The sequence below is a fragment of the Mycteria americana genome, chromosome 15 (assembly GCF_035582795.1).
Source record: "Mycteria americana isolate JAX WOST 10 ecotype Jacksonville Zoo and Gardens chromosome 15, USCA_MyAme_1.0, whole genome shotgun sequence".
Taxonomy (NCBI): domain Eukaryota; kingdom Metazoa; phylum Chordata; class Aves; order Ciconiiformes; family Ciconiidae; genus Mycteria; species Mycteria americana.
In genome coordinates this window covers 10,111,582-10,135,959 of record NC_134379.1, presented here as the reverse complement: position 1 = coordinate 10,135,959, position 24,378 = coordinate 10,111,582, and the positions used below count along the sequence as shown (strand labels likewise).

The 24,378-nt window shown below is 40.5% G+C and overlaps 1 protein-coding gene across 11 annotated transcripts in view; it reads right to left on the bottom strand.

Moving 5' to 3' along the window:
* GTF2I (general transcription factor IIi) overlaps window positions 1-24,378 on the bottom strand; it is an 81,440-nt gene that overhangs the window by 49,098 nt on the left and 7,964 nt on the right. For 9 of the 11 annotated variants that reach the window (XM_075518291.1, XM_075518286.1, XM_075518290.1 and 6 more), the window contains 8 exons: window positions 19,662-19,767; window positions 18,076-18,214; window positions 4,996-5,130; window positions 4,386-4,569; window positions 4,163-4,191; window positions 2,934-2,982; window positions 2,191-2,234; window positions 699-776 (listed from right to left, as the gene is read on the bottom strand). In XM_075518291.1, coding sequence (XP_075374406.1) covers window positions 699-776; window positions 2,191-2,234; window positions 2,934-2,982; window positions 4,163-4,191; window positions 4,386-4,569; window positions 4,996-5,130; window positions 18,076-18,214; window positions 19,662-19,760 — 757 coding nt within the window. In that variant the 5' untranslated portion in view covers window positions 19,761-19,767. Of the gene's footprint in view, window positions 1-698; window positions 777-2,190; window positions 2,235-2,933; window positions 2,983-4,162; window positions 4,192-4,385; window positions 4,570-4,995; window positions 5,131-13,904; window positions 14,111-14,425; window positions 14,847-18,075; window positions 18,215-19,661; window positions 19,768-24,378 lie in introns of those variants that run through there. The other 2 variants (XM_075518297.1, XM_075518295.1) reach the window with 2 other exon arrangements.

Below are 24,378 nucleotides of genomic sequence, written 5' to 3'. Positions count from 1 at the left end.
AGCCTGAAATAATAAATTTGGGGTTCTAGTTATTTTATATCACCATTTATAAACAGGACTTCTTAATTACTGTTCATTTCAACCTACAGAAGTAATTTCTTTTTTTCACTCCTAGTTGAGGTTAACGTGCAGTATGAACCAGATACGTAGAGATAAGACACAGCAACTGAGAGATACCTTAAAACATACACAGAGCCCGAGTCACGACCTCATGAGTGTTGTTATGCTTTGCCTATATAAAACTTTCAATACAATTTTGACACATATTGGTCACTCCATGCAAGAAAAGTGATTGGTACACTATAAAAGTTACTGAAACTTCAAACTAAAGAAAAGATCCAAGCCGTGCTCTAGACAGTATTGTTATTATGGTTTATTTCCTGTTTAAAGAGGTCACTGGAATTAGAGTCTGCATACTGGACCCTCAGAAAAAAACCCAAGTAATTCAAAAGACTCCTGGAATTTCTCCTTCAGCCCAAACACACACATATAAGTACACTGAAGTTGTACTTTAGCTCTTTCGGTATTCTTCAGAATAATTTAAAGGATAGCCAGCATGGAAGTGTTGTATCCTAACAGAACTAAGTAATTGCATGTTTAATGCCCAAAAATAAGTAAAAAGAGAGGCATAGAGAGAGCAATACTTAAGTAATCAACCCTTTTATGAGATAAACACATATGAAAGTTAGTATCATTACCTGGAATATTATATTGATAGTAGTCAGGATCATCTGATTCCTCCTTCACTGCTACTGTTCCCATTTCCAAAGAAATTCCTGTAGAAGCAACAAAGGAATCAAATATGGAAACTAATAATAACCAGATTCTTAAAAAAACCCAAACGAGACACACACCAAGATCCTAGCTGGTCTCTATTCAAAAAAAGGACAAATAAAATTTTTCAGGTGCTGAAACACTAAACAATTGTTGAGCTAAAACAATGGTAACAAAGTGACCTGCTGTTTTCTTCCGTTTCAGTCTGGTCATCATCAGAAGGGATTCAGGATTAAACACTTCCCTACAAACTAGGCATCCTTGCAAATGCTATCTCGGATCTGAAAAATTAAAAAGAATGGTCTCCTTCCTTTTTGCCCACTACCACAGCCAAAAAAAAAAAAATATTTTGACACTCATTGTGCTGAAATTACTTCTAGACCTACTCCTCTGTACAGCCAAATTCAGATACAGTCTGCATCAAACTGTGCTGCTGATGGAGCAACACCAGAGGTCCTCAACTGCTCTTGGCTTCCTTCAAGTGAACTATCCCCTCCATAAGCCTTCACAGCATTCCCTCAAATGTTTTCAAAACATCCCAACAAAAGGAGAATTACTTAAAATGCCTAGAAAGCAGCACTGGAAAGAGTCCGGGACTGACTTGACAAAAAGCTCAAGTTAACTCTTTGTGTACGCTAAGCTAAATGCTAACCACGAAGGGTTCCCAAACCACGAGTTTAAAGTGGTGAAGCACAAAGAACTAGAGCAAAAAAAAGGGACTAAATATAAAAACTTGATTCTTATACAAAATGCTGAGCAGTGTAGCCCAACCCAACAAAAGGGAAAGTCACCAGCTTATCTCCAGGCACACCTGGCGTCTCATTGGCTTTAATGGGATTATTCATGCCTTTATCCCAAAGCATACACCCAAGCACTGCTCTGCTGCAGATCACAGTGCCCTGCAGGATCAGGTCCTACCTGCAGGGGAACTTAGGAAGGCTTGGTCATTTTTTTAACAACCAATAACACATTTTGCTATTTATTTCCATTTTAGCTAGAAAAATGGACATTCTGTCATCTTCAATGTTTTAGTAATATCAACAAATAAACCAAGTTCTTCTCTCCCCCTTAGGGATAAAGTGATCTTGAATCAGAACAAAATAAAAACCAGAGGATTTTCTTCTTCTCCATTTAAAACTAAACTATTTACAAAGATAAATTATTCTAGTCTACAAAATTTTACAAATCTTCTCCTCCTAGAAATGGAAACATTTGGCTAAAGTTAAATACTTGATACAAACACCAACTGAAAAGTGGGTATTTTTAAGGAAAGAAAAGTTTTTCTTTCTCACAAAGGATTTATTTTTGCTGCTTTTTTCTTGGAGCTTCCTATCTTTGCTTAAATTCAGCCTTCTGAACAGAAACTGATTGTTCTTTTCTTTTTTTTTGCAAATAAGGGCAAAATTTTGAACGTACCAGAATCCTCGTTTGGTTCCGTTTTCACTTGAACAGGAGGACAACTACAAAAATAAGCAAATCAAGCACATTGACATTATAAAAAGCAAATACGACATTTCTGGAAAGTTCCTGAAGCTTTACAGGTTGTCAAGTAAAATCAATCTCCCAGTATTTTTTTTCCAACTAGGAACACAGAAGTAAAAAACCCTTATCTGATTTATCTCAAGGGAATGGCCAGGAATCTCCCACCCCTACATTTTCGGGACATACACAATATTCAAAGCATGTTTACCTTTTAATGAGAAGCAAACTCAGAAGCACAGAAACATTTGCCATTTTGCTCCCTGTTTTCACATTAACCAAATTTTTATTTATTCCAGATATCATCTCTTCATCTACTAACAAAAAAATGTATTTTAATTTTTTAATTGAGGAGGGGGAAGGAAGCAACATTACATCTGTTCCCCATCACTTTCATATCATAAAACATGACAAACTTATCCCTGACTGACAGACTGTGAATTAAAACACTCATTGGGCTAATTAAACCAAGGGGAAACTTTGCCATCTGTTTAATTTGTAACAGTTTCCCCACAAATAATGGTCAAAAGAAAGAGAGAATTCAACTTCATGCTTTTTATAATCCCAGGCAAGCAAAAGTTATCCAAAGGTCAGCTGGACAGAAAAAGCACATTAAGAGAAAGACAAACTATATGAAAATACATAGCTGATACAAAAAAACTACATTAGTTTAAATTCACCTTCCACCTGGAGGTATAATTGAATGTGAAGGATCTGTCATATGAGCTCCTGAAAGTTAAAAGACAATCTTTGAATTTCCTGTACTCCATTTACCTTAAATACAAATTGAAAATGTAACATTGATTTCATGAAGCAAAAACCTGTTCACATTTTACAAGCATATGTGCATATTTTCTGTATTCACAGATATGAAGGCGAGATCTCTCGTTAAATTGCTTTTATTAATGTATAAAGCAACACCACTATAAAATTGCTTCGAATGTGCGTATCACCATGCTTCTCACTGCTGTCTTTCATGATGCTAAGTGAAAATCTTGGGGAACAAAGTTAAACAGATCTTCCACCTAAACTCTGCTCAAAGAAAATGGATTGTTTTATAGAGATTCCAGCTTAGTCCTAAATTACAGCTAGACACAAATAGATTATGTTTACAGAAAGTTATTTACCACACTGAAAACCTGCCTTGCTTTTTCAACAGATATACATTATTACCAGAATCTCTGTAATTTCCCATTCTCTAGTCTTCTTACTAGGCACAGCCAACACGTTTCAGTTTTACTAATCCAGCATCAACTTCTGGCTGTTTCACCTCAGAAAGTGAAACTTTTCTTTTTTGATTACATTCCTACAGAGATTGCTTCATCCTCTTCATAAAACAAATCCTCACATATATGAATTTTGCAAGTAAAACAACATGATCCCATGAAAGGAACAGGGGAAGGGTTTTCTTCTAGGCTAGAAGTGAATCTTTGTGGAGTTTTAAAAAACTCACTTTAGCCCAGATTTTTTCATATATAGAGGCTTTCATAGGAACTGCAACATCTAACCACTTCAGAAGATTAGATCAATTTTTAAAATGAGATATAAATGCCAAAATTAGCTGTGTATTGGAACATGGAGCACTGCAAAGTCTTGGCATCTTCTAAAAATGCAATGCACAGTCCATCAGTTCACTTTTCCTTTCCCTAGGATACTATCCAATTCACATTACATTTAAATTCAGTAAAGGGATGAAGAATGCAATAGAACAACTTTTATCTCTAATTAGTTGCTCCTGGCAGAACGCGTAAAGGAAAAGGTTATAGTTCCGTAAGTAAGGCAAGTCACAGTCTAGGAATCTCTGCACCAGTTTGCCACTTTATCCACATGACCAAATCTTGTATCTATATTGCTATCTAAACTAAAATTCTGATCTGTTTCTATTTACTCTGAGTAAGTAGTAACTTACCTAGGTGTTTCTTTGGCTCTAGGAAAGGCCTGTGTGGAAATATGGAATGAAAAACCCATAGCTTTAGTAAAGACATCATTACTTACTTGGTAATGTAACATTAAAGAAAGCGCACTCCTGTTTAAGAGAAACAGGCTGCAATGTATTTAATTAAAAATTAAAATTAATTGGACTTAATTTAAGTACAAAAGTGTACAGACCAGCACACAAGAGAGCAAATAACCTTTTGATGATAAATGAGATCCCCGACTTGTTTTCCAAAATCCATTTCAGGGTTGAAACATCGTAATTTGCTGGATGTTTAAATGCAAGTCCTTCGGGCAGGCCCTGCACTACCACAGCAGACTGGTCCCTCTGAATCTTCTCATATGGCACAGGTACCACTGTTGACTTTCCTAAAGCTTTACCTAGAAAAAAAAAAAAAAAAGATTGTTTTGAGGTCAAGAGCATTCAAGTTAGCAAAAGGACAAGCCCCTCATAAAACTTTTTACTCTGAAGAGGCCTGGAGCAAAAGCAAGGTGCAGATGCAAATCTCTACAGGAAACCAAGTACCGCTCGCATTAACATGCACTGGAACCCACCGAGATACAGAGGCTTCCTTGAAAGAAAACTAAATGGGCCGTGCTGTGCAATAATCTCAAATCACATCCCACAAAACGCATCACAAAGAAAACTAATATATGTGTATGTTTTTAAATTGGCTACTAAAAGTTAAACTTATCACCTTAACAGCAGTACAGTTGAAAGGCTAAGATCATGCAGTACTTTCCTCCCAAGTGGAATAAAAATTTAGAAATCCAGAACTTCTATTTAGAAGACTTGAAAGCACCCACCATAGCAAAAGCAGAAAAAGTCCTCCACGGACTTTCTGAGAGCTTCCAGTTCCACAATATCCACTGTCAGTCTGTTTACAGGTGGTATAGTCTTTGTTTTCTGCAGCTCTGCAGCCCTCTCCTCTTCTGTAACACCTGGCAGTTATTTATAAAAATAAGACAAAAATAAAATAATAAGTTATTAAACCTCCCAGTACCTAGTCCCTCCATTTTAGACTACAGACAATCGGGAAGGATTCCTGCCAGAAAATCATAAGAACTTATTTGCCTTAGAAGCCAATGCACTTATCTAGGTATGTAATGAGTAAATTTAAATTTACACCAAAATTATTATATCCTCCTTACAACCTTTGTAAATATCACCCTCTGAGGTGTAAGAATGAGGAATTAAGAGACACATCCAAGCAGGCTTTTTTTGGCATGAAGAGGTAGAAAACACTATTAATCTCAGGAGAGGATAATACAGTAGAAATAAAATGCAAAACTGCCAAGAGAAGAAGGACCAGGACAGTCAGCAGGGAAAAGGTAAAACGCCTGAGTAGGGGTCCCACAGCTCTCTAGTGCTATGCACGATGTCTTATGCAGCAGTTATGTTATATCCTGTTTTGTTTATGCTGTATGCGCTCAGCTGAACTTTTTACAGAAGGGATCTGACTTTTGCCACAACAGCAGCTGTATCTTTCAAAAGACATTTTAAGTACACATCTCTTATTGCCGAATAGGAGGAGTTGCAAACAAGCCATCATCACGCAGAACAGGGAATATTTCAGCCCTACACCTTGTTCTAGTCTCTGAGCAAAAGTCATTGCAAAAGGAGAGAGGGAATAACAAAGCTTTCAATATTTAAAAGCAAATGGAAGTGATCATTTCAGGTGGCAGCCTTCCTTTCTTACCATTCAGTTCTTGCAAAGATTTACTGAGAATGACCCAGCAAAAACAGGGGAAAACAACAGAGATATTCTGCATACGAAAGAAAAAGCAAGGGAGATCTATGTTCCTATGTGCAAGAGAATGATCAGTGCTGAAGTCGTGTCTTGACTTCACCACGAGCAAGCACAGCAGTAAGTCTGAAACACTGCAATTTGTATTACCAGTACTGCTGGCATCGTAATTCTAGGCTAATACAAGAAAATAAACATCAGTTTGAACAACTGATTACAAATCAGTTGTGAAATGAGCTGAAGCAGCAATGCTTTTAGTAAAAATGCATTTATCATCTTAAAAACTTGTATCTTCATTTAAAAAGAGGAACCTCTTCCTTCCTCTACAGATCACACGTCTGCTTTGTGCCCTGGAAACCCACCTCCACACGACATTTAGCTCTCCAGCTCTTCAGGCCTGAAACTTTTGCTTTCTCTGCAATATCACAGGGCCTACCATAACACAAAAATAATGCAAAAATGGAATATTATTATTTAGCCATAACACAGGGGCTTAGTTAATGACAGTTGATAAGGTTTGCCTGGAGACTCGGGGATAAGAGACATCAGTTTCTATTTATAACTACATGCAATGTCGTTTTTTGGGTGGTTTTTTTCCACATAAGAGACTGATTCACTGAAAACGCCTTTACTGCCAGTAGCTTCTCAAAAGCGTACCCACACTTTCTAAAAATAATAAGCAAAACAAAAATGACAACACTGCTCGCTTCCCATTAAAATGAAAAGCAGACAAAAAGACAGAAATTTTCCTTCTTAACTAGAAGAAACCCTTATTGTTGTTTATTACTTGATTTTTATCCATTTTCTCGAGCTCACATTATGCATCTGCCTCCCTAATCTCTCCCACGTTTGCTGGCCAATTTCAATCAAGTCTGACAAGCAAGATCAAGTCTCAAAGACAGTAAGATTTACAAGAGCTCTGCACAACCGATCAAACCTAGCAGCCATTCATCTCCTCCTGGCAGCACTGACAGACACATCTCCACTTGTTGGAGGCTACACAACTTAACAGGCTCTGTCGAAGCTCTCACCACAATTACTAGAGCACCCAGCAAGATTCAGGCTATGTCTAGGACAGGGGGTGCCTGGGGCATGTGCAACAAGACCTGGAGGGGAAGAGGGATGGGGGGCTGTATTTACAGGGTAAAGGGCTCATGAAGGGTGAGGAATGGTTATATGGTACAAGAATTGCATTCTACACCACTGGGAGGATTAGTCCAGTTACTCTGCAAAAGTTATTCCGGATTCAGCAGGATTACAATGAACCAACTCCTAACAATCCTCATTTTGTACTGAGTCTGTATATGGTTGAGTGTCTCTTACCTTCTTATACTATCTAGGTGTTTTGGTTATTCAGAACAACCTTTCCTCTTACCTGTCCTGATCAGCAGCAGACTGGGTTTGACAGCCCACCCTACCACATGGCAGGAAAAGGAATCTCCCAGCTGCCACCATCCTTATGAAACAAACATACTATAAAATTAATAGACTGCTTTAAAAGAAAAAAAGCCCTCTTACAAAAAATTTTGTGATGGAACAAAAAATGGAGTACTTGAAGTGATCAAATTTTAATTCGGCAATTTTTTCTTGTTGCGTGGCAGCAATTAGATAGTTACACCCTGAACTTTGGGCAGACTCTCCAGCCTCCTGCCTTAAATAGATGCTGTTATGCTTATGAATTGATGAAGAGAGTTACAGCTCAGCAACGTTATACAACACCTATTCTGAAGGTCCACTAAAGCATGGTCTGAGTGCAGCAGACTAAAACAGGCCATAAAGGGCATCTGTCTTCAAAGCACCTTATTCAGAAGTAAGGGGAAAGCTGCTGTTTGGAGGAGGCAGGCTGCATTTCTCCTGCGGAGCAGAGCATGCCCTGCTGGGTCACGCTGCAGACAAGTGGGAAAACCAGCACTGACCACATCTCACCAAAGAAAGAAAAATCAAGCTTTAGCAGGTAAACAGTTTACTTAACTGAAATTTCCTCAAAAATGTGACCTGAAGATGAGATGCTACACAAACAACAGAGAAAAGGTGGTTGGATTCAGTATCTGAAGCTGATGGAGCTCGACGCTCCTCTAGCAAGAGAGCTGTCAGTCTCACGGTACATAAGGCATCTTACAACACCAGAAGGTTTTTAATCAGGTTGGTTTTAATCCCCCAGGTAGAGAAAGCCAAAAAGTGATTGTAAGACTATGAATGTCACCCCCGCACAGACACTCCGAGAGGCAACTCAAGGGCAACAATTATTCTGTGACCACACTCATGTACATATATTTTATCATTTGTGCTTAAGGAAAATTACTCTCTGAAAAGAACGATGAGCAATGAAAGAGGGAAAGTAAATGTGTGCGTGGCTAAAAGCGTTTTGCTTTGTTTTATAATGTATCCATCCAGTTCAGCTGTGAGCTTTTTAAAGCCATCCAGTTTTACAGTTCAGGAAATTGGACAACAACCTCAAATTATAGAAAAATCATTTTATGATTATCAAAGGATCACTTAAACCACAAGAAAAGCAAATCACCTGAGGCAGAATTTAGGAGCCAGGGAATTTCAAAAAGATCAGCTATCTACAGTAATTTTCTGTTTGTTTGCGACTCTGAGGGAACGAGATGGGTGGTCTCCACTGAAATGTGACTGAACTTTCTTAGCAAGTTTTTTAAACTAGCTGTTAGCTTTATACCCTTTAACTGGCTAGGCAGAGACAGAACATGAAAGGTTTCTGACAGTCAAGCCAAGCAACCTAGCTCTAACAAGGCTGTAAGAGAGGCCAGTTACCCAGATCTGAAATAAACCTGGAAAAATAGCATGGAGCTCGGAGCTAGGCAGGGCATGGCTAAAGCTAAAGGTGCTGGAAAGAAAAGGCATCTGGACTGGCACACGACCTGCAAGAGTCTCTGTCCCGACACATCTGTGGAGCCAGAGAGGCAGACGATGGAAGCAAAGAAAGCACCCCTGAGGAAGGGAGGCAGAAAGTGATCTTACAAAAGTCTTTAAAAATAACTTGTGTCTAACTATGTAACAGAAGTTTTGAAAATGCATTTTTCTTTTAATTTTGAGAACTTGGGAAAAGGGGTAAACTGACGTGTAAAACAAGGGAAACTGCCAGTAACGTAAAACTTAAGAAAAACAGATTAATTCACCCCTAATACCATGAGAAAGGGCTGCAAAGGAGACCACCAAAAATGCACGGCTAGCCAGGGCTAGCCATCACCCACTTCACGTAAAGCCCTTTTACCAGCCTGGGAAGTTGGGTAAAAAGAAGGGAAGCAGAACAGTGGTAGAAGAGAAATGGAAGAGTATAGCAGGCCACAAGTTAAAGCTAAAAGACAGGAGAGTTAGTTCCCTGTGCTTCACGAAGAGCTAGGCTATTAATGCAGAGTTTAGCTAATGAACACATATTAATATGTGAGAAATATGCAGCATGGGACAGCTCAAAAATTACATTATTTGCATTTCAAAAGGTTAGGGAGAAGGGGACTGTAAGCTGAGCCTTTAAGTGAGCTCAAAGGGCAACAGCAATGGCAAAAAAAAAAAAACAGCGGCTCTCAGTCAGAAAGACAGGGCTGATTGCTTTGGATTTTACTGTTATTACTTGTAATGGCAACTGTTTGGTGAGTGCTAGGAATGTTATCTTTAAACTAACCCCTAAGCACATGATTTATTAGGAATAAACTGATCAAGTCTTTAAGGGTAGATGCTTTAACTCATAGCTACATTCTGCAAATACAAAATAGAAAGTGATTGAAACTTAAATCAAAAAAAACCTCTCGGGAATTCCAAGAATGAACACCGTTCAGTTAATTTATCAGGCAGTTACAACTGCAACAGAAAAACTCCCTCAAAAACTATGGGTGGGGCAGAAACAGATGCAAAACATGAACTAGTGCTTCCAATAAACAGCGTGCAATGTAAATCCTTTAAGAGACTGGGAAAGAAGAAGCCCAGAGGGCGGAGGCAGTCAAATGTATGTAGCTAAGTGTCCTAGCTTTCCAGCAGGAACACCTGAAGCGTCATGCTTTTTATTAAACAAAGATACCCCATACGCTTTAGCAATCAGGCACTCCAGACATCTTTGCAGCGTCCTAGGGAGATGGGGACCCCCAGAACTAAATCACAGTGCTAAGTTTTTACAGTCATACAGAGGCCTGGGCACAAATGCAGAAGACCATCTTACATAGAGAGCTGCAGAAGAACAGGAAAGGAGATACACAAAAGGAAGGCAGCAGTTACCATGCCCACAACTCTCCCAAGCAAAAAGGATTATGAAACTGTTCCCTAATGAACCCCAGGCAGAGCCAGCCAGGTTAGCATTAACAGATTACTAAACAGGCATGATGCAACCTGGCTCACGTAATGTAAGTGTTCCCTTGTCCATTTTACGTGATCCCTTCCACTAGCAGAGATGCAAGGTCTTAACTCCCAAGTGACAGACATGGTAGGAGTAAATACATTATGTTTGCCAGCACGATTAGTCTGGGAAATGGTGATGGGCTACAGTCAGTGCGGCCAGGAGCAGCCGTCCACCTCTTCTGGTCTTACAATTTGCAGAAGTGCAAATTATTCCAAGTCACCTGCTGCAAAAAAGGAAGTGAAAACTCAGGAACACAACCAAGAGCCACAGCTGAGTAAGTTCCCATTAAAAGTGACTGGGAAGAGCCTGTTCCAGCAAACACTCAAACAGAATAAGCATTTAGCAGAGGTTGTTTTAAAGTGGCCACTCCCAAATAACTGGAAAGAAATCTGGCATGAAAAAAGAGGTTGAGAGTTACAGAGGTGTAAAACAGCTCTAGCTTGGCAACACGAAAGCATCCTGACAGTCACAGCTTTAAAAAGCAACTATTCCAACATCCTTTTTTCCTGCTAGGCATTCTGTAAAGTGTACCCATTTTGAAGCGCACTGGAAGACCAAAGCTAAAGCAAGAATCACAGATACAGCCCCCCATTTGCATTTAAAATAGGTAACAGATTAGTGATGGCACGCATGCAACTCCACGAGTGTTTTGTCAGGATTAATCCTCTGCCTGGCTCTTATTGTTTTTCTTTCATTTACTATTTATGTCTACGATTTAATGACTCCTTTATCTTCCAAAATATTCTGTAGCTTCAGGAGCAGCAAAAGCCACAGAAGTCTCAGCTGGCCACAGAATAGTTTAGGGCCAAAGAAAATTACTGTGGGAAACCAGCTTCCACACTAGCACATCATCATCAAAAAGAACTGGTATTTTTCAACTAGCTGCATCAGTGTCAACGGATTAGCCTCTGAGCAACATAAAATGATGTCAGCTAGTTACAGAATGGTATTTTCACTATAATACCATAGCACATAATTGGAGACAAAGATGATGATGAAGATTGTCCTTCAGATATTATAATGAGGACAAACAAATACAATCGATAGCAGTTAGACCCACTAATAACCTCTGTTATTAGGGCAATACTGAAAAGGTATTAGGCTGCTTCCGTATAGGTCAGGGGATTCAGTCCGTACTCGATTTCAAGTCTGAGAGATTCCGCTTTAGAGGTGAAAAGCTAAACACCCCATTTAGATACTGCTTCTGAATTACTACAGGCATGACGAGTAAGATATACAGCATATAATCAGAGGTAATCACAATAGTAAGGAAGAAGCAAATCAACTGCATTAATACTTTATTTACATCATTACTGGAGCATCCAAATAAAGTACTATAAAAGGATTACATCCAGACTAGTAGTACAGTACACACACTAACTAGCAAGCTGCAGTGTCAGGGGCTATCTCAGCAGATTCAATCAAAGACATTTTTAAGCACCAGTCTAAAATTAACCCAGAGCTACTGAATTAATAAAATATTCACACTACTGGAGCTTGACTCCCAGCCATCATCTTCTAACCACAAGATTGTGCATGATGCTCTCAGGCCTGCAATACCACAGTCTGTTCAGCATTGCTTATAGTGAAAGTACGTAGACGATACACAGATGGGATCAAACATGTAAATAGCTTTATCCATTAGAAAAATGAAAGAAAGCAGCAAGACATGCCAATCAGCGCTTCAGCATGTTAAAATTTATATTTATACCACTATGCTATATACTTTACTGAGCTTTGGTTAAAAAATACTGAAGTCATGTATTTCTACACCATGCTTTTTGGATATAGTCACCTACAAAGAGAACACAGTTCAAGACAAAAATACTGATTTAGGAGCTATTTAGATGCCTTCAGGTAGACGTCATGGAGACTTCAGCAGCTTTGCTCTAGATTTTTAGGTACCTAAGTTGCTTTGTAATCTGGCCCTGTTGCTAGCATTGCTTTTATAATTGCCAATATTGGAACTAATTGCACCTGTGGTGATGCAATGGAGAATATGAACATTTTTTAAACCTCAATCACAAGAGAAGTATTGACTATTTTATCTCACAAAATACTTCTAGTTTGAAAAATACTTATTAGTCAGGCAATGTGGAGTGCATCTACCTCTTGCTAGTACGAAACAACGTAAGACGGATAATGACAGGCAGACAAACAACAAAGGAAGCTGCTGCCTTCAAACAGCTGGACTTTAGGGCTGTAGTGTCCATATGCACTTTTCCATGGGGGATGACTTCAGCCAGTGCCACAAATTCCTCTGTAGGAAAGTCCTCATGCAAACAGCAACCACAGAGCTCATAGTCACTGCTGGTGAGATCTCTTGAAGTGAGCAAAGCCATCACTTCTGATGAAAGCATATCCAGAGTGTTCAGATTGCTTTCCGGCTGTCCAGGATCTCAGCACGGTGTATGTGATACCACCCAACAGCCCCAAGCCCAGGTGGAGTGCACTATGTTCACTGACAGCACTTCTGCTGTGCTGTGGTATCATGGCTAGGGACACAAGACAGACACTTGGGACATCTGAGTAGCTTTTTCCTGTGCAGTCATAGTTTAAACATTAACATTTAATGTAAGAACAAACTATTTCTGTCACTCAGAGAACAGCAAGAGTAAGATTTCATGAGGAGAATCCCCAGAAACAGATCAGGAAAGCAAACAACGAGGGGAAAGCTGAGACAAGAGTCATGACACTTTCCATCTCTGGTGTCCAGCCCAGACAGCACCCAGCCTAGCAAAATTCTGCCACTGAAGGGAACACAGAAAGCAAAGACAGAAGAAGTGAGCTGTACCTCTTCAGCATAGCCGGGAAGACGCTGCCTGGAAAACAAGGTCTAGGCAGTAACAGATTTGCTTTAATCCCACGCAGGCATCCTCCAGCCTATGGGGATGAACAGCTAGGGATGAAGCAAACTGATGCTCTTCAGTGTAGGTGTGATGTACACACTGACTACTCAGAATCCCATTTGCACATCCTTAAAGACCAAAGGATTGATCTACAGTCTTTTTGTGCATTTGAAACCTTCTTAGATATTAAGCTAAAAAGCTCATTTTCCACAGAGAAGAGACCCTGCACAGTGAACAGCAGCTTCTGTGGAAGCCAAAGCCTGAAGTGAGGACAGTCACTGCATAGCTATAATTACAGCTATGGAGTAGGAAGCCAGCATCTACCACAGCTAGACATGGTATAACTTAGGCAGAGATGCTTAATTCTCTCTAGGCTATAGGGACAAGCTACTACAAGCCCAGAAATGCCAATTTCAGCTATTCAGATAGAAATTACAGCAGGCCAAAGTAGTCCAACAGTTGCCAATCCAGTTAGAGACTTAGTTTTGAGTTTGTTTTGTTTTTTAAACCAGTAAGATCTAGCCTTTCAGGTTTCTGGTTTTGTTTGCTTTTTCCACCTCCCTCTAAACTGCTGAAGCATTGCATTAGTTACAGAGTCAAAGAGATAAGGGAGCACAATGTCAGAAGAAGAATTCCCCTACAGAAGAAGAAAACCTCCTACTTCTATTTGCTCAAAGGCCAGAAGGATTCAATGAGACAGAAGCCTAGCCACAGAACTTCAAGCGGGTCTGCAGTAGCCTAGTTGATGGGAAGAGTCATTTTACTTGCCTGCAGATGATGGAGGATATCCAAAAGGGAACAGTAATCCACATACCAAACACATTGAGGAGCCAAAGCTGAGCAATCTTTCCCAAAAGGTCTTTGGAGCATCGTGTGCCATTCATTCATCATGAGCAGGAGGAACAGTTGTGCCCATTAAAAACACTCGGATTCTGAGCGTTCTTGAAGCTACAAGGAGTTCTTGCAACCTGTGGCTGAATGGACATGGAGGTACAAGTAAGAAGAGTGAAAGACGCTGGGCCAAAGTCTCTAGCAGGACTTGAAGCCAAACTCTGGCCCATACCAGATGCATTATTAAGATCAGCGTGGAAACCTGAGGCCACCAGAAGGAAAACAAAGGCTCCTAAAAATAAAGGACCTGTCATCCAAGATGAACCATCTACAGATGCAAGATGGTCCCACCTCAGGCAAGTGAGCCCAGAGCCAAAGAAGGAAAAAGCAGCATGACGGGGAGAGCTGACAGAAAGTTGCAGAACTAGCAGGATTACGCTTCCATGCGACCTACATACCAATGGCGCAACAGCCGGTACCAGTGGAAATGCTAGCAGAGGCAACCGGGATTCTTGGAGAACAATCAGCTCCTTGGCAGATGGGATGGAACACACAGTGGTGGGTAAATCTCTTTCAAAGTCCACAGCAGATGACCGAAAACGTGTTTCTGAGTCAGGAAGCTCTTCTGAAAGTTCACTTCTGATAGGCAAATACAACCTGGGGATGATGAGGCCTTTTCTGGGTTTTTTGTTTGTTTGTTTTATAGACCACCTCCAGCTCCTTTCAAATGAGAACGAATTCCACAAAGCTGATACCAAACCTTGACCAAACCTCAAGGGAAACTGCCAAGATGACAAAGATGAATACATGAAGGGAACCACGTTCTTGAGACACGCCAGGAATAAGTCTCCTGTTCAGGATGGCTGTTAACCCACAATGCCACAGCAATCCAGAGAGCAAGGAGGCACTTCACCTTGCTGAGGCCATCCAAGAGGAACTGAGGACCACGCAATACACTTCAGCAGGGAACAGTAACTAAAACAAAGAGGTACTGGTAGGGCAAGACGTGCATGATCTTGATTGCTTACAGTGCACAAGTATCCATGCTTGTCCATATTCTGAACATGAGCAGGCACTCAAAGAATATACTCTTTTTATGTACAATACAAACTTTCACAGGCTTAGAATAACTGACACTGCAGGTTGCCTAAGTCACATGTTATGTGTACAAGCATATGCAGTTCTACATCGATTGAAACACACCATTTCACTGTAACATAGGGCTCATCGCCATCTTAATTAAGCACAGTTCAGAATAATGTATTATCTGACCCAATTTTAAATAATTAATGCCTGTTGACTGGTTTTTCAACACTCACTACACAACCCATGCTAACATTAAAAAAAGCATTGCTATAATTTGTTTCTAACACATTTTCTTAAGGTAACTAGGTACATGAGATGTGCGAGGGCTCCTCCTTCCCCTGCAGCTAGGCATTAGGGAACCCATGTGGGTGAAAGTCATTATGAATGAAAGCCACAGGAAACCAAACTCCAGTGCTGCTTTCACTGAACCGCTGTTATTTTTACCAGTCCTATACTGCTAGAAAGTGTACATGCTACTTCCTTCATAAACCTCATATATACATATCATCAATTTAGCCCACTAAATTATACTCATTACTAAAAATAAGCAGCTGGTTTGAAGCCTGAGCCCTCCAAATTCTGAAAACTCTTCATATTTACTCAAACTATACAAAGGAGCTGTGGGAAAAGTGGAAGTAAAGGCTGGAGACGCATGCTGGCTTGTCACAACAGAGTCAGACATATCCAGAGGGATGCTTAGTAACTACACTTCTGTTTCCATACTTAAAGAAAAATTAAGAGACCCACACAAGCGGAGAGCTAATTCTCAATATTGTCAGCACCACGTGTTCCAGAGACTGACATCGCAGCTGAATTTTTAAAGGTTTAATTCTAACAGCAATGTAAGAATCTCTTGGAAGCCTTTATTAATCATAAAGGAACAAAAAGGGCCCAACTCTAACTTATTAAAAACACACAGAACTGTGGCCTCCCTGGATTTTTCCAAAACACCTACTAGAATTGCAGCTAACATTGTCTATTGCTAGCTTTCACATTTAACTGAAGAAACAAGGTGTGAGGGGCAAGCACTGTTGCTTCCACAGTTCTAAGGTTTAGATCAAAATATATTACGCTATAAACTTCATCAAGACTTCAAAGTTGTCAAAGACAGTGATGGAATCAGCATCACCAGGAATATGTAATGCTATTATTCCTAAAAATTGGTGTTCTGAAGTAAAGTTTTCTGGAATTATCAACATCTTTGTCAGCAACAGGAGAAAACTACGTCCAGCATCAAAACTCCCCAGAAAGTATGGGGGATATGCACTTAGTGAAACCATGAAAGCAATGACTGAGGTTAGTTGGCTTTATTCACACAGGTCTACACCACAATGTTCTGCAAGAAGCATAATGAAAACACTGTTTTCAAAGTGGATATTGTTTAATCTTGTCGGCCTGACAGTACAAAAACACTGCCCAAGAACGAGTATCTTGTAACTGGAATAAAGCAAAGGATCAGGATTATCAGAACTAATGTAAGATTTAAACACATTCACATATCTATAGAAAACACGTCCGAGATAGTTGAACACAAGCATGGATGAGAAGCCAGTGCTCCCCACAGTACAGAACCAGAAATACAGATCTAGCCAGAGGGATCAAACATCAAATCTCAGTTATTTCAGACTGCCTACCAATAGATGTGCCCAGTATACAAAGCCTGCAGTATATCAGGGCCCATGATACCACTGTACTGGCAATAAACCAAAGTATCTAGGACCTCAGGGAAGCCCTTTAAGGAACAACAACAAAAAAAGAAATCAGGTTGAAAAACTGATCTCCCCCCCATTATTCATCTAACAGTTTTCATAAATACCAGTAGCAGAAGACTGCCCCTGTAACAAGTAAAAAAGAAACTGATTCATCTTATGCTTGATTCCTCAGCGAGGTCGTAATTCTACATTCTGCAATCAGTTACCTGTTACAGTGCAACATTCTGGTGACTTGCCTTAGAGTAAATATACTTACGCGCACAGAAAGTCACTGTCCAAGCGAGTAGGACAGTGGCAAAAATCCAGAGCCTCACCATGAACAAGTGAGCGAGATAAAACCTCCAGGAGGATTTTAGCTAGCAGCAAAAGCATCTTCAGGAGCAAATGTTTCTGTTACACATTAAACATAGCTGCTTTCCAAGCAGTATTTAATTAGTCAAGCTGAGCATTTTACAGCTGTTGCTTTTAAACGCTCCCGCAGACTGATTCTTCTCTCATGGCTTGCTCTTGACCTGCATCCTCTCCCTTTCCTTAGGCAGGTAAATGTACATTTCATTATTGATTAAGCAGTGTCCGTCAACAACACTTTCCTAAATGAGCACATCAATGCTCCCCCAAAGAGTCACTGAATCTTTGAAACCTAACTCCTAAAAATACTGTCCTGTACTCAATGGATTATGTTTTATGAAGACAAAAGTTCCACTGTTTTACTATAAAAATGAAATTAATCAAAAAACACACCCTAGATGTACTTAAAGGAGTACAAAAGTAATGCGCATGTAATTTTAAGTCATTATGGTATAGATACATATTTCTGTCTACTAAATAACGGTGATATAAAAAAGCTACATAAAAAATAATATCTTGTCAAAAATGTGCATCTGCTTCAATAAGGCATGAAGTGATCTGAAGAACCAGGACCATCTGAGCTGACAGAAGTAGTCCCCTACCTGTTCAATGTCCCGCCCAGCCTTCAGGAGTGGAAAAAAAGACTTGGAGGAGGGGATATAAAGAAAAATTAACATGCCCTAGCAAATGCAGGACGTTGTGAGTCTAATACTTCGTATTGTACTAGTTTGTCACATTATCTAAGAAAAAAATTAACATTTCCAGCCACAGTTGAAATAACACTCCAAACAAGACTACTGTTACTGATAATTTTTATGTCCTTAAACAGCTGGTTTTGCCATAGCCAACGTAATTATAACATGTAGCCACAATATACAGAACTTTGCTCCCCAAAGTTATTAGTATTATGCAATACACATTAAGCAGCTTGTGAAATACAAAAATACAACATTGAAACTTACAGTATTTAACAAAATCCTTCTGAAAATCTTTCCTAGAATTGACAAAGGCTCTTCCTCTCTCAGTTCCAACTACAAACACATCTGTTTCATATACAGCAATACAGGCAACTTCTGCCTTGGACTTGGCAAGTTCTTTACACTATAAAAGAAAAACAAAAAGCTTTTATTACCATAGTTAAGAGCACAGTTAATAGAAATGTATGTGGTATCATGTAAAACAGTTATTACTGCTGCTGCCAGCATCCACCCTTCAGAAGGTACTGCGAGTAACATAACATCAGCCATTAGCAAAGGATAATTTATACATCTGGAGTGCTTTTCATCAGGAATCTTAAAAGCACCGTAGATATATTACTGAAATTAAGGCCTTGTCCAGACTCAGAGATTGCACTCTTTTTAATTAAAATGATTTATGACATCAATCCATGTGAAATTATCACTTCCCTGTTAGACAATCATACTGAGTGTCTTACTCCAACTTTCAACAGAACGTATAGGCGTTCTGTTCATTCACAGCACACTTATCACACATCATGTGCTGTTCAGAAAGGTGTGGGTGCAAGGGGGAAGGCTGCCTGCAGTCTGCCTTGTCCTGCCTGCTGCGCTGAGGCTCACATGAATTCCTCCTGAGCGGAAGGATTGTACCTTCCCTGTGAACATCTACATGTGCTCTGCTGGGAGAAACTTCTGTCAAAGAAGTAAGGCAGGAAGCCTGCGGCGCAAGGAGAGAGCAAAGATCCTAAGAAAATTAGTGGGATCATCAAGAAGTGATCACAAAAAATCAGTTTCTCCTGGGAACTCAGATCCGAGTTTGCTGCAACCTATAAAGACAGCAACTGCAGCATGAGAGGAAGAAGTGATGCAAAGCCTTTAGGAATCGAATATACCCATTGGGAAAAAAGGCTTGCAATCAATTATCTTATAACCATCCCATTCAAACTTTCATTGCTAAAAAGAAGATTTTTGTTCTTGCTCATCATTTAAGAAAACAATTTTAAAGAACCAAATCTTTGACAGTGCCTCAACTTTAGGGAAACAGGACAGGCATTTCCACTCACAGCTCTGGCCAACCGTAAACCCCACCACACAATGATTAAATAACTTCTACAAAACAGGTGATATGCCAACTTAAAAAAAAAGTATTTTCTGAACAAGTTTTGTTGAATTGGTACCGCAGCTCAGGACAAGGCATTAGCCTCAAGACTATTTATTGACTCTATATTACAGGTGACAAAGACCAGAACATACTCTTGCCTTTCAACCACGCTCTACCTGAGCAACCAACATACTCTTGCCTTTCAACCACGCTCTACCTGAGCAATCAAGAAATATTTCCCATTTGTTTATTTGACTAAATAATTTTTAAAACAACCACATCACAACAAGAAACAAGATGACTGTTAAGACGACTGTTAGCATGATTTCCACAAGCAAAGAGACAGAGTTACAACTGGTTGGACAGCACGCAATAAGGTAAAGATATAACATTACACCTTTCCTGCTCCCCAGCGGGAGGCAATATATTGGTGTAATCCTGCACACGCCAAGACAAAGTTATGATGCAGCTGCTTAACTTCTCTACTAACCATTGACTCAAGTGCTGACATGAGGAATGTAACCACCATTCTGCTTTCAGAGGAGTCCTCATCATGGATGGACGCTGCTGGTGCGGTAGTTTGAGCCATTTTCCTCCTAGAAAATGAAATAAAAAACCTGTTCAGATACACACAACAGTGCAAGAAAACTAAAACCTCTCTTACACAAGCAAAGAAAAAAAAAATTCAAAACCCCAGAATGCACCCCACCACACTCACACAAAAGCAAGCAAATATAAAGGTAAATTAACAGGAGGAAGTGCTCGCTCGTCTACTCTTTCATGTTTTCTGCTGTTTCATCCAAAGCTGGACCTAAACATTCAAAAGTTAAAATATTGTGCCACGACTAGATCACAAATCCTTTGTGCCTAGAAAGAGGCATATTAATTAATTAGCCAAATTTACATCAATTTTTCTTTCTAAGCATGTTTGCAACTCCAGCAGTCTAGATAAATGCAGCAAAACACACTGGCATTAACATACAGAAAAGAAATGGCAAATCGTAGTTATGACACAAGTATTAGAACAAACCTTCCTGTAATTATCATGGCCTAGCTCAAAAGAAACCACCACCACCCTCCCCCAAAATCATGGCCTCAGAGACTACAGTATCACTAACCAGAACGTGACATTTTTATTCCCATATTCTTCAGTTGTAGGATTAACTCCAAAGCTAAGTAGTCCCAATTAAGGTGCTAAAATTAAAAACTGAATTTCAGCAGTGACACAAAAAAGAGATTTAAACCTATTTTCTGTATGTCATTCAGGAGACTTTCAACTTATTTAACACATAAGTAATAAGCAGGACTTGTTTATGCTTCTGCTGGCAGAATTGTCTATATGAGAATGAATATATTGAGAATGAAGTTTCAGCAGCTGCTAAGAGCACATTTTTCTATTGGAGTTTTGCAACTTGTTATGTTTACACGTATCTAAACCCTGACATGCCTGGAGGAGGAGAGAACTGGTAGAGATTCAGCTGTTACAACTCCATGTGCAAGTCTTGAGGAAAACCACCTCAAAAGTCAAGATAGCTCAGATAAATGAGACGTTTCACAACAGCTCAATGAGACAGCTTGCTGCTCCTGTAGAACCTGGACCCATGACATGGCTCAAGTTTTCAAAGGTGACGTGTATCCTATTAGATGGGCAGACAAGTCAGGGCAGCACAAATAACCGTGGCATGCGATAATACATGCTTACATTGGAAAAATTGGCACTGTGTTGTTCTTTTGATAGGACTTAGAGCACTTCAGACTACAAATTGGAGGGGGGGAGGGGGGGGGGGAAGCTAGCAACACTGCAAGCTCACAACAGACATCCAGCAGCCTTCTGGATCTCCAGACTGTCGTGGTTTAACCGCAGTTGGCAACCAAGCCCCACCCAGCCGCTTGCTCACCCTGCGCCCCGGCCTGGTGGGATAGGGGAGAGAACTGGAAAGGCAAAAGTAAGAAAACACATGGGTTGAGATAAGAACAGCTTAATAATGAAAATAAAATATAATAATAATGATAATAATTTTTAAAAATTGTAATGAAAAGGAAAATGAGAAAATAGAGAGGAACAAAACTCAGGAAAAACAAGTGATGCAACTGCTCACCTCCCACTGAGCGATGCCCAGCCCGTCCCTGAGCAGTGACACTGCTCCCGGCCAGCTCCCCCAGTTTCTATACTGCGCATGACGCCATATGGTATGGAACAGCCCTTTGGACAGTGTGGGTCAGCTGTCCTGGCTGTGCCCCCTCCCAGCTTCTTGTGCGCCTGGCAGAGCATGGGGAGCTGAAAAGTCCTTGACTTAGTATAAACACTGCCTAGCAACAACTAAAACATCATTGCGTTATCACATTATTCTCATGCTAAATCCAAAACACAGCACTGTACCAGCTACTAGCAAGAAAATTAACTCTATCCCAGCTGAAACCAGGACACAGGCACAGGCCAGCAAGGTTTAAACAGCTTTAAAACTGTGTTACGGATAAACTGGCAGTGGCATAGGCACAGCTGTTTGAGGATGCAGGTAATGAGGGGGTTGAACACCGGTGCCTGCTACACCGAGGAGTAGGAAAAAAGGTCCTGCCTCCGGTCTGGAGAAGGAGCTAAACTTCAAGAGTGAATGTAAAGGAATAACAACTGTTGAACCGTGTTCAGTGACCTAAAAGAGGGTCAGCTGGGGATGGGGAGGCTGATGGGGTTATCCTCCAGAGGAAGAGGGGCATCTTACTTACTGCTTGTGGAATATCAGAGAGAAAAGGGAGATTATGATGTGAGGTAAATAAATCAGTCTTCATTGAGCCATGATTTTTGGTACCTAATAGAGTTCTCAAGCTTATCTTTGGAACTCCTTTAGGGTTGGGATGCTGACAGTGATTTTAAACATGATAGCTTTTAGACTTTTTAAAACGATACCTTAACAATCCAATATTAAAGATGAAATAGAACATAACTACACAATTCCCCTTTCTCCCATGTCTCTACTCACTGTCTGATGCAGCTGTTCTGCATCTGTTCAACACCTCCCAAGCTAGCAGTGGCATGAACATACGCACCTACCCCATTCGAGGTGAAAAATCAGGCTGTGTAAAAACAAGAGTGAACTTATTTTCTATTTTGCAGAGGTACCTTGTCCAAGAAAACAGACCAAGGAAATTCTAGCGATCATTTGAAGGCTGTGGATCCACCAAGCACATCAGAGAAGTGCCAGCTTAGGCTGTCTCCCCCATGCAGAATTGCTCCCGTCCCTGGAAGGTGGTTTCTGATCCACAGGCACACAGTGAATCAAGTCAGGGAGCTTGTCAGGGAACGGGGAGGAGAAGCACTCCAGTGGACCGGGTCCCAGTTTGATTCACTGCACAGCCCCACTGTCAGCCATCCTGGCTCAACAGAGAGGACAGCACATCCTAGGCTACCTTGCTGCTCCACTTGAGGCCACAGCCTCAGTATCTCGGAATCGCATTTGGATCAGCAGCTGGGTTAGGTTATCATTGGACTACTCTTCTAATAACATTTGGAAGAGGCTTTCCAACGTATGAAGTCATAGCGCCTTGTATTTTTAGGATACCCATTCTTTAACCAGTTTGCATGGTGCCAGATCAGTGTTTAATGTAGATTCAAGAGACATCCTGTTGCACCATGGCAGCCAAGAATATATTTTCTGTGACAGCAAGTCACACGTGAAAGATTTCACATTTTGCCAGCTTCTGCCTTTCAAACAACAGTTTTCTCCACTATCCTTATCTATACCATTGGGGCAGTGTTTATTATTAGAAAGAGTAGGCTATGGTTCAGTAGATCTAATGAACCTGGCTGCCTTTCCAAGATCCAGCCCTTAGAAAGCGTGTGACAACACCATTGCCCAATGTAAATCCCCAGTGCAAAGCCTTGAAAAAAGCCTAACACCTTACCCATTACCAACATGCTACACAAAAAGGCCAATTTAAAAACCATCCTTTGAACAATTATAAGCTGGCTGCCAGAGTACCACTTACGACATATCTATTAATCTTAATCACATATTGCTAAAAAAGAACTTCCAGATCAGTTATTATTAGTTATAATTACCTATAAATCCTTCAGTTTAACTGTGCCAAGATGAGCCTTTGCCCAAGGAAAGGCTTGTAACAATGAACAAAGCCTTGCAAAATACACTGGTAGAGTACCGAGGATGCAGCATTTAACCATTCCTGCCTGTGGTTTAACCCCAGCCGGCAGCTCAGGCCCCCCCAGCCACTTGCTCACTCCCCCCCGTGGGATGGGGGAGAGAATTGGAAGGGCAAAAGTCAGAAAACTCGTGGGCTGAGATAACGACAGTCTAATAGGTAAAGCAAAAGCCACGCACACAAGCCAGGCAAAACAAGGAATTCATTCACTCCTTCCCACGGGCAGGCAGGTGTTCAGCCATCCCCAGGAAAGCAGGGCTCCATCATGCGTAACGGTGACTTGGGAAGACAAACGCCATCGCTCCGAACTCCCCCCCTTCCTTCTTCTTCCCCAGCTTTACATGCTGAGCATGACGCCATATGGTCTGGAATGTCCCTTTGGGCAGCTGGGGTCAGCTGTCCCGGCCGTGTCCCCTCCCAGCTCCTTGTGCCCCCCAGCCCACTCACTGGTGGGGTGGGGTGAGGAGCAGAAAAGGCCTTGACGCTGTGTAAGCACTGCTCAGCAGGAACGCAAACAGCCCTGGGTTATCAACACTGTTTCCAGCACAAATCCAAAACACAGCCCCATACCAGCTACTCCGAAGAAAATTAACTCCATCCCAGCCAAAACCAGCACACTGCTTGATGAGAAGTTCAGCACCATATAGAGCTAAAAATCCTCTGGGTTTTCCTTTTACAAGGAAAAAAACAAAGACCAAAACCAGTAGCTTTTCAGGAAGCCAAATCAAATCAACATGTATCTCATTCCACATGTTTATTGCTGGCTTCTACTTTTAAGAACCAAAAAATAGAAATACTCAAGGCAAGAGAGAACAAAACCACAAAAGACAGCCACTTTCCATCATCCCTGTACTCATACAGGGGCAGACATGCCAATCTTGATAAACCCACCTGGAACGGATACTCTCTCTAGTAGTTGCTTGTCAGACACACGAAAAGCAAAAGCAAAAAGAAATTAAACTTTATGAAGAAAAACTGTTATTTTAGGCATATAAAGAATACATATGGAAAACTAAGGGAAAAAAATGAAGGAATATGTGTTTCTTAGAGAA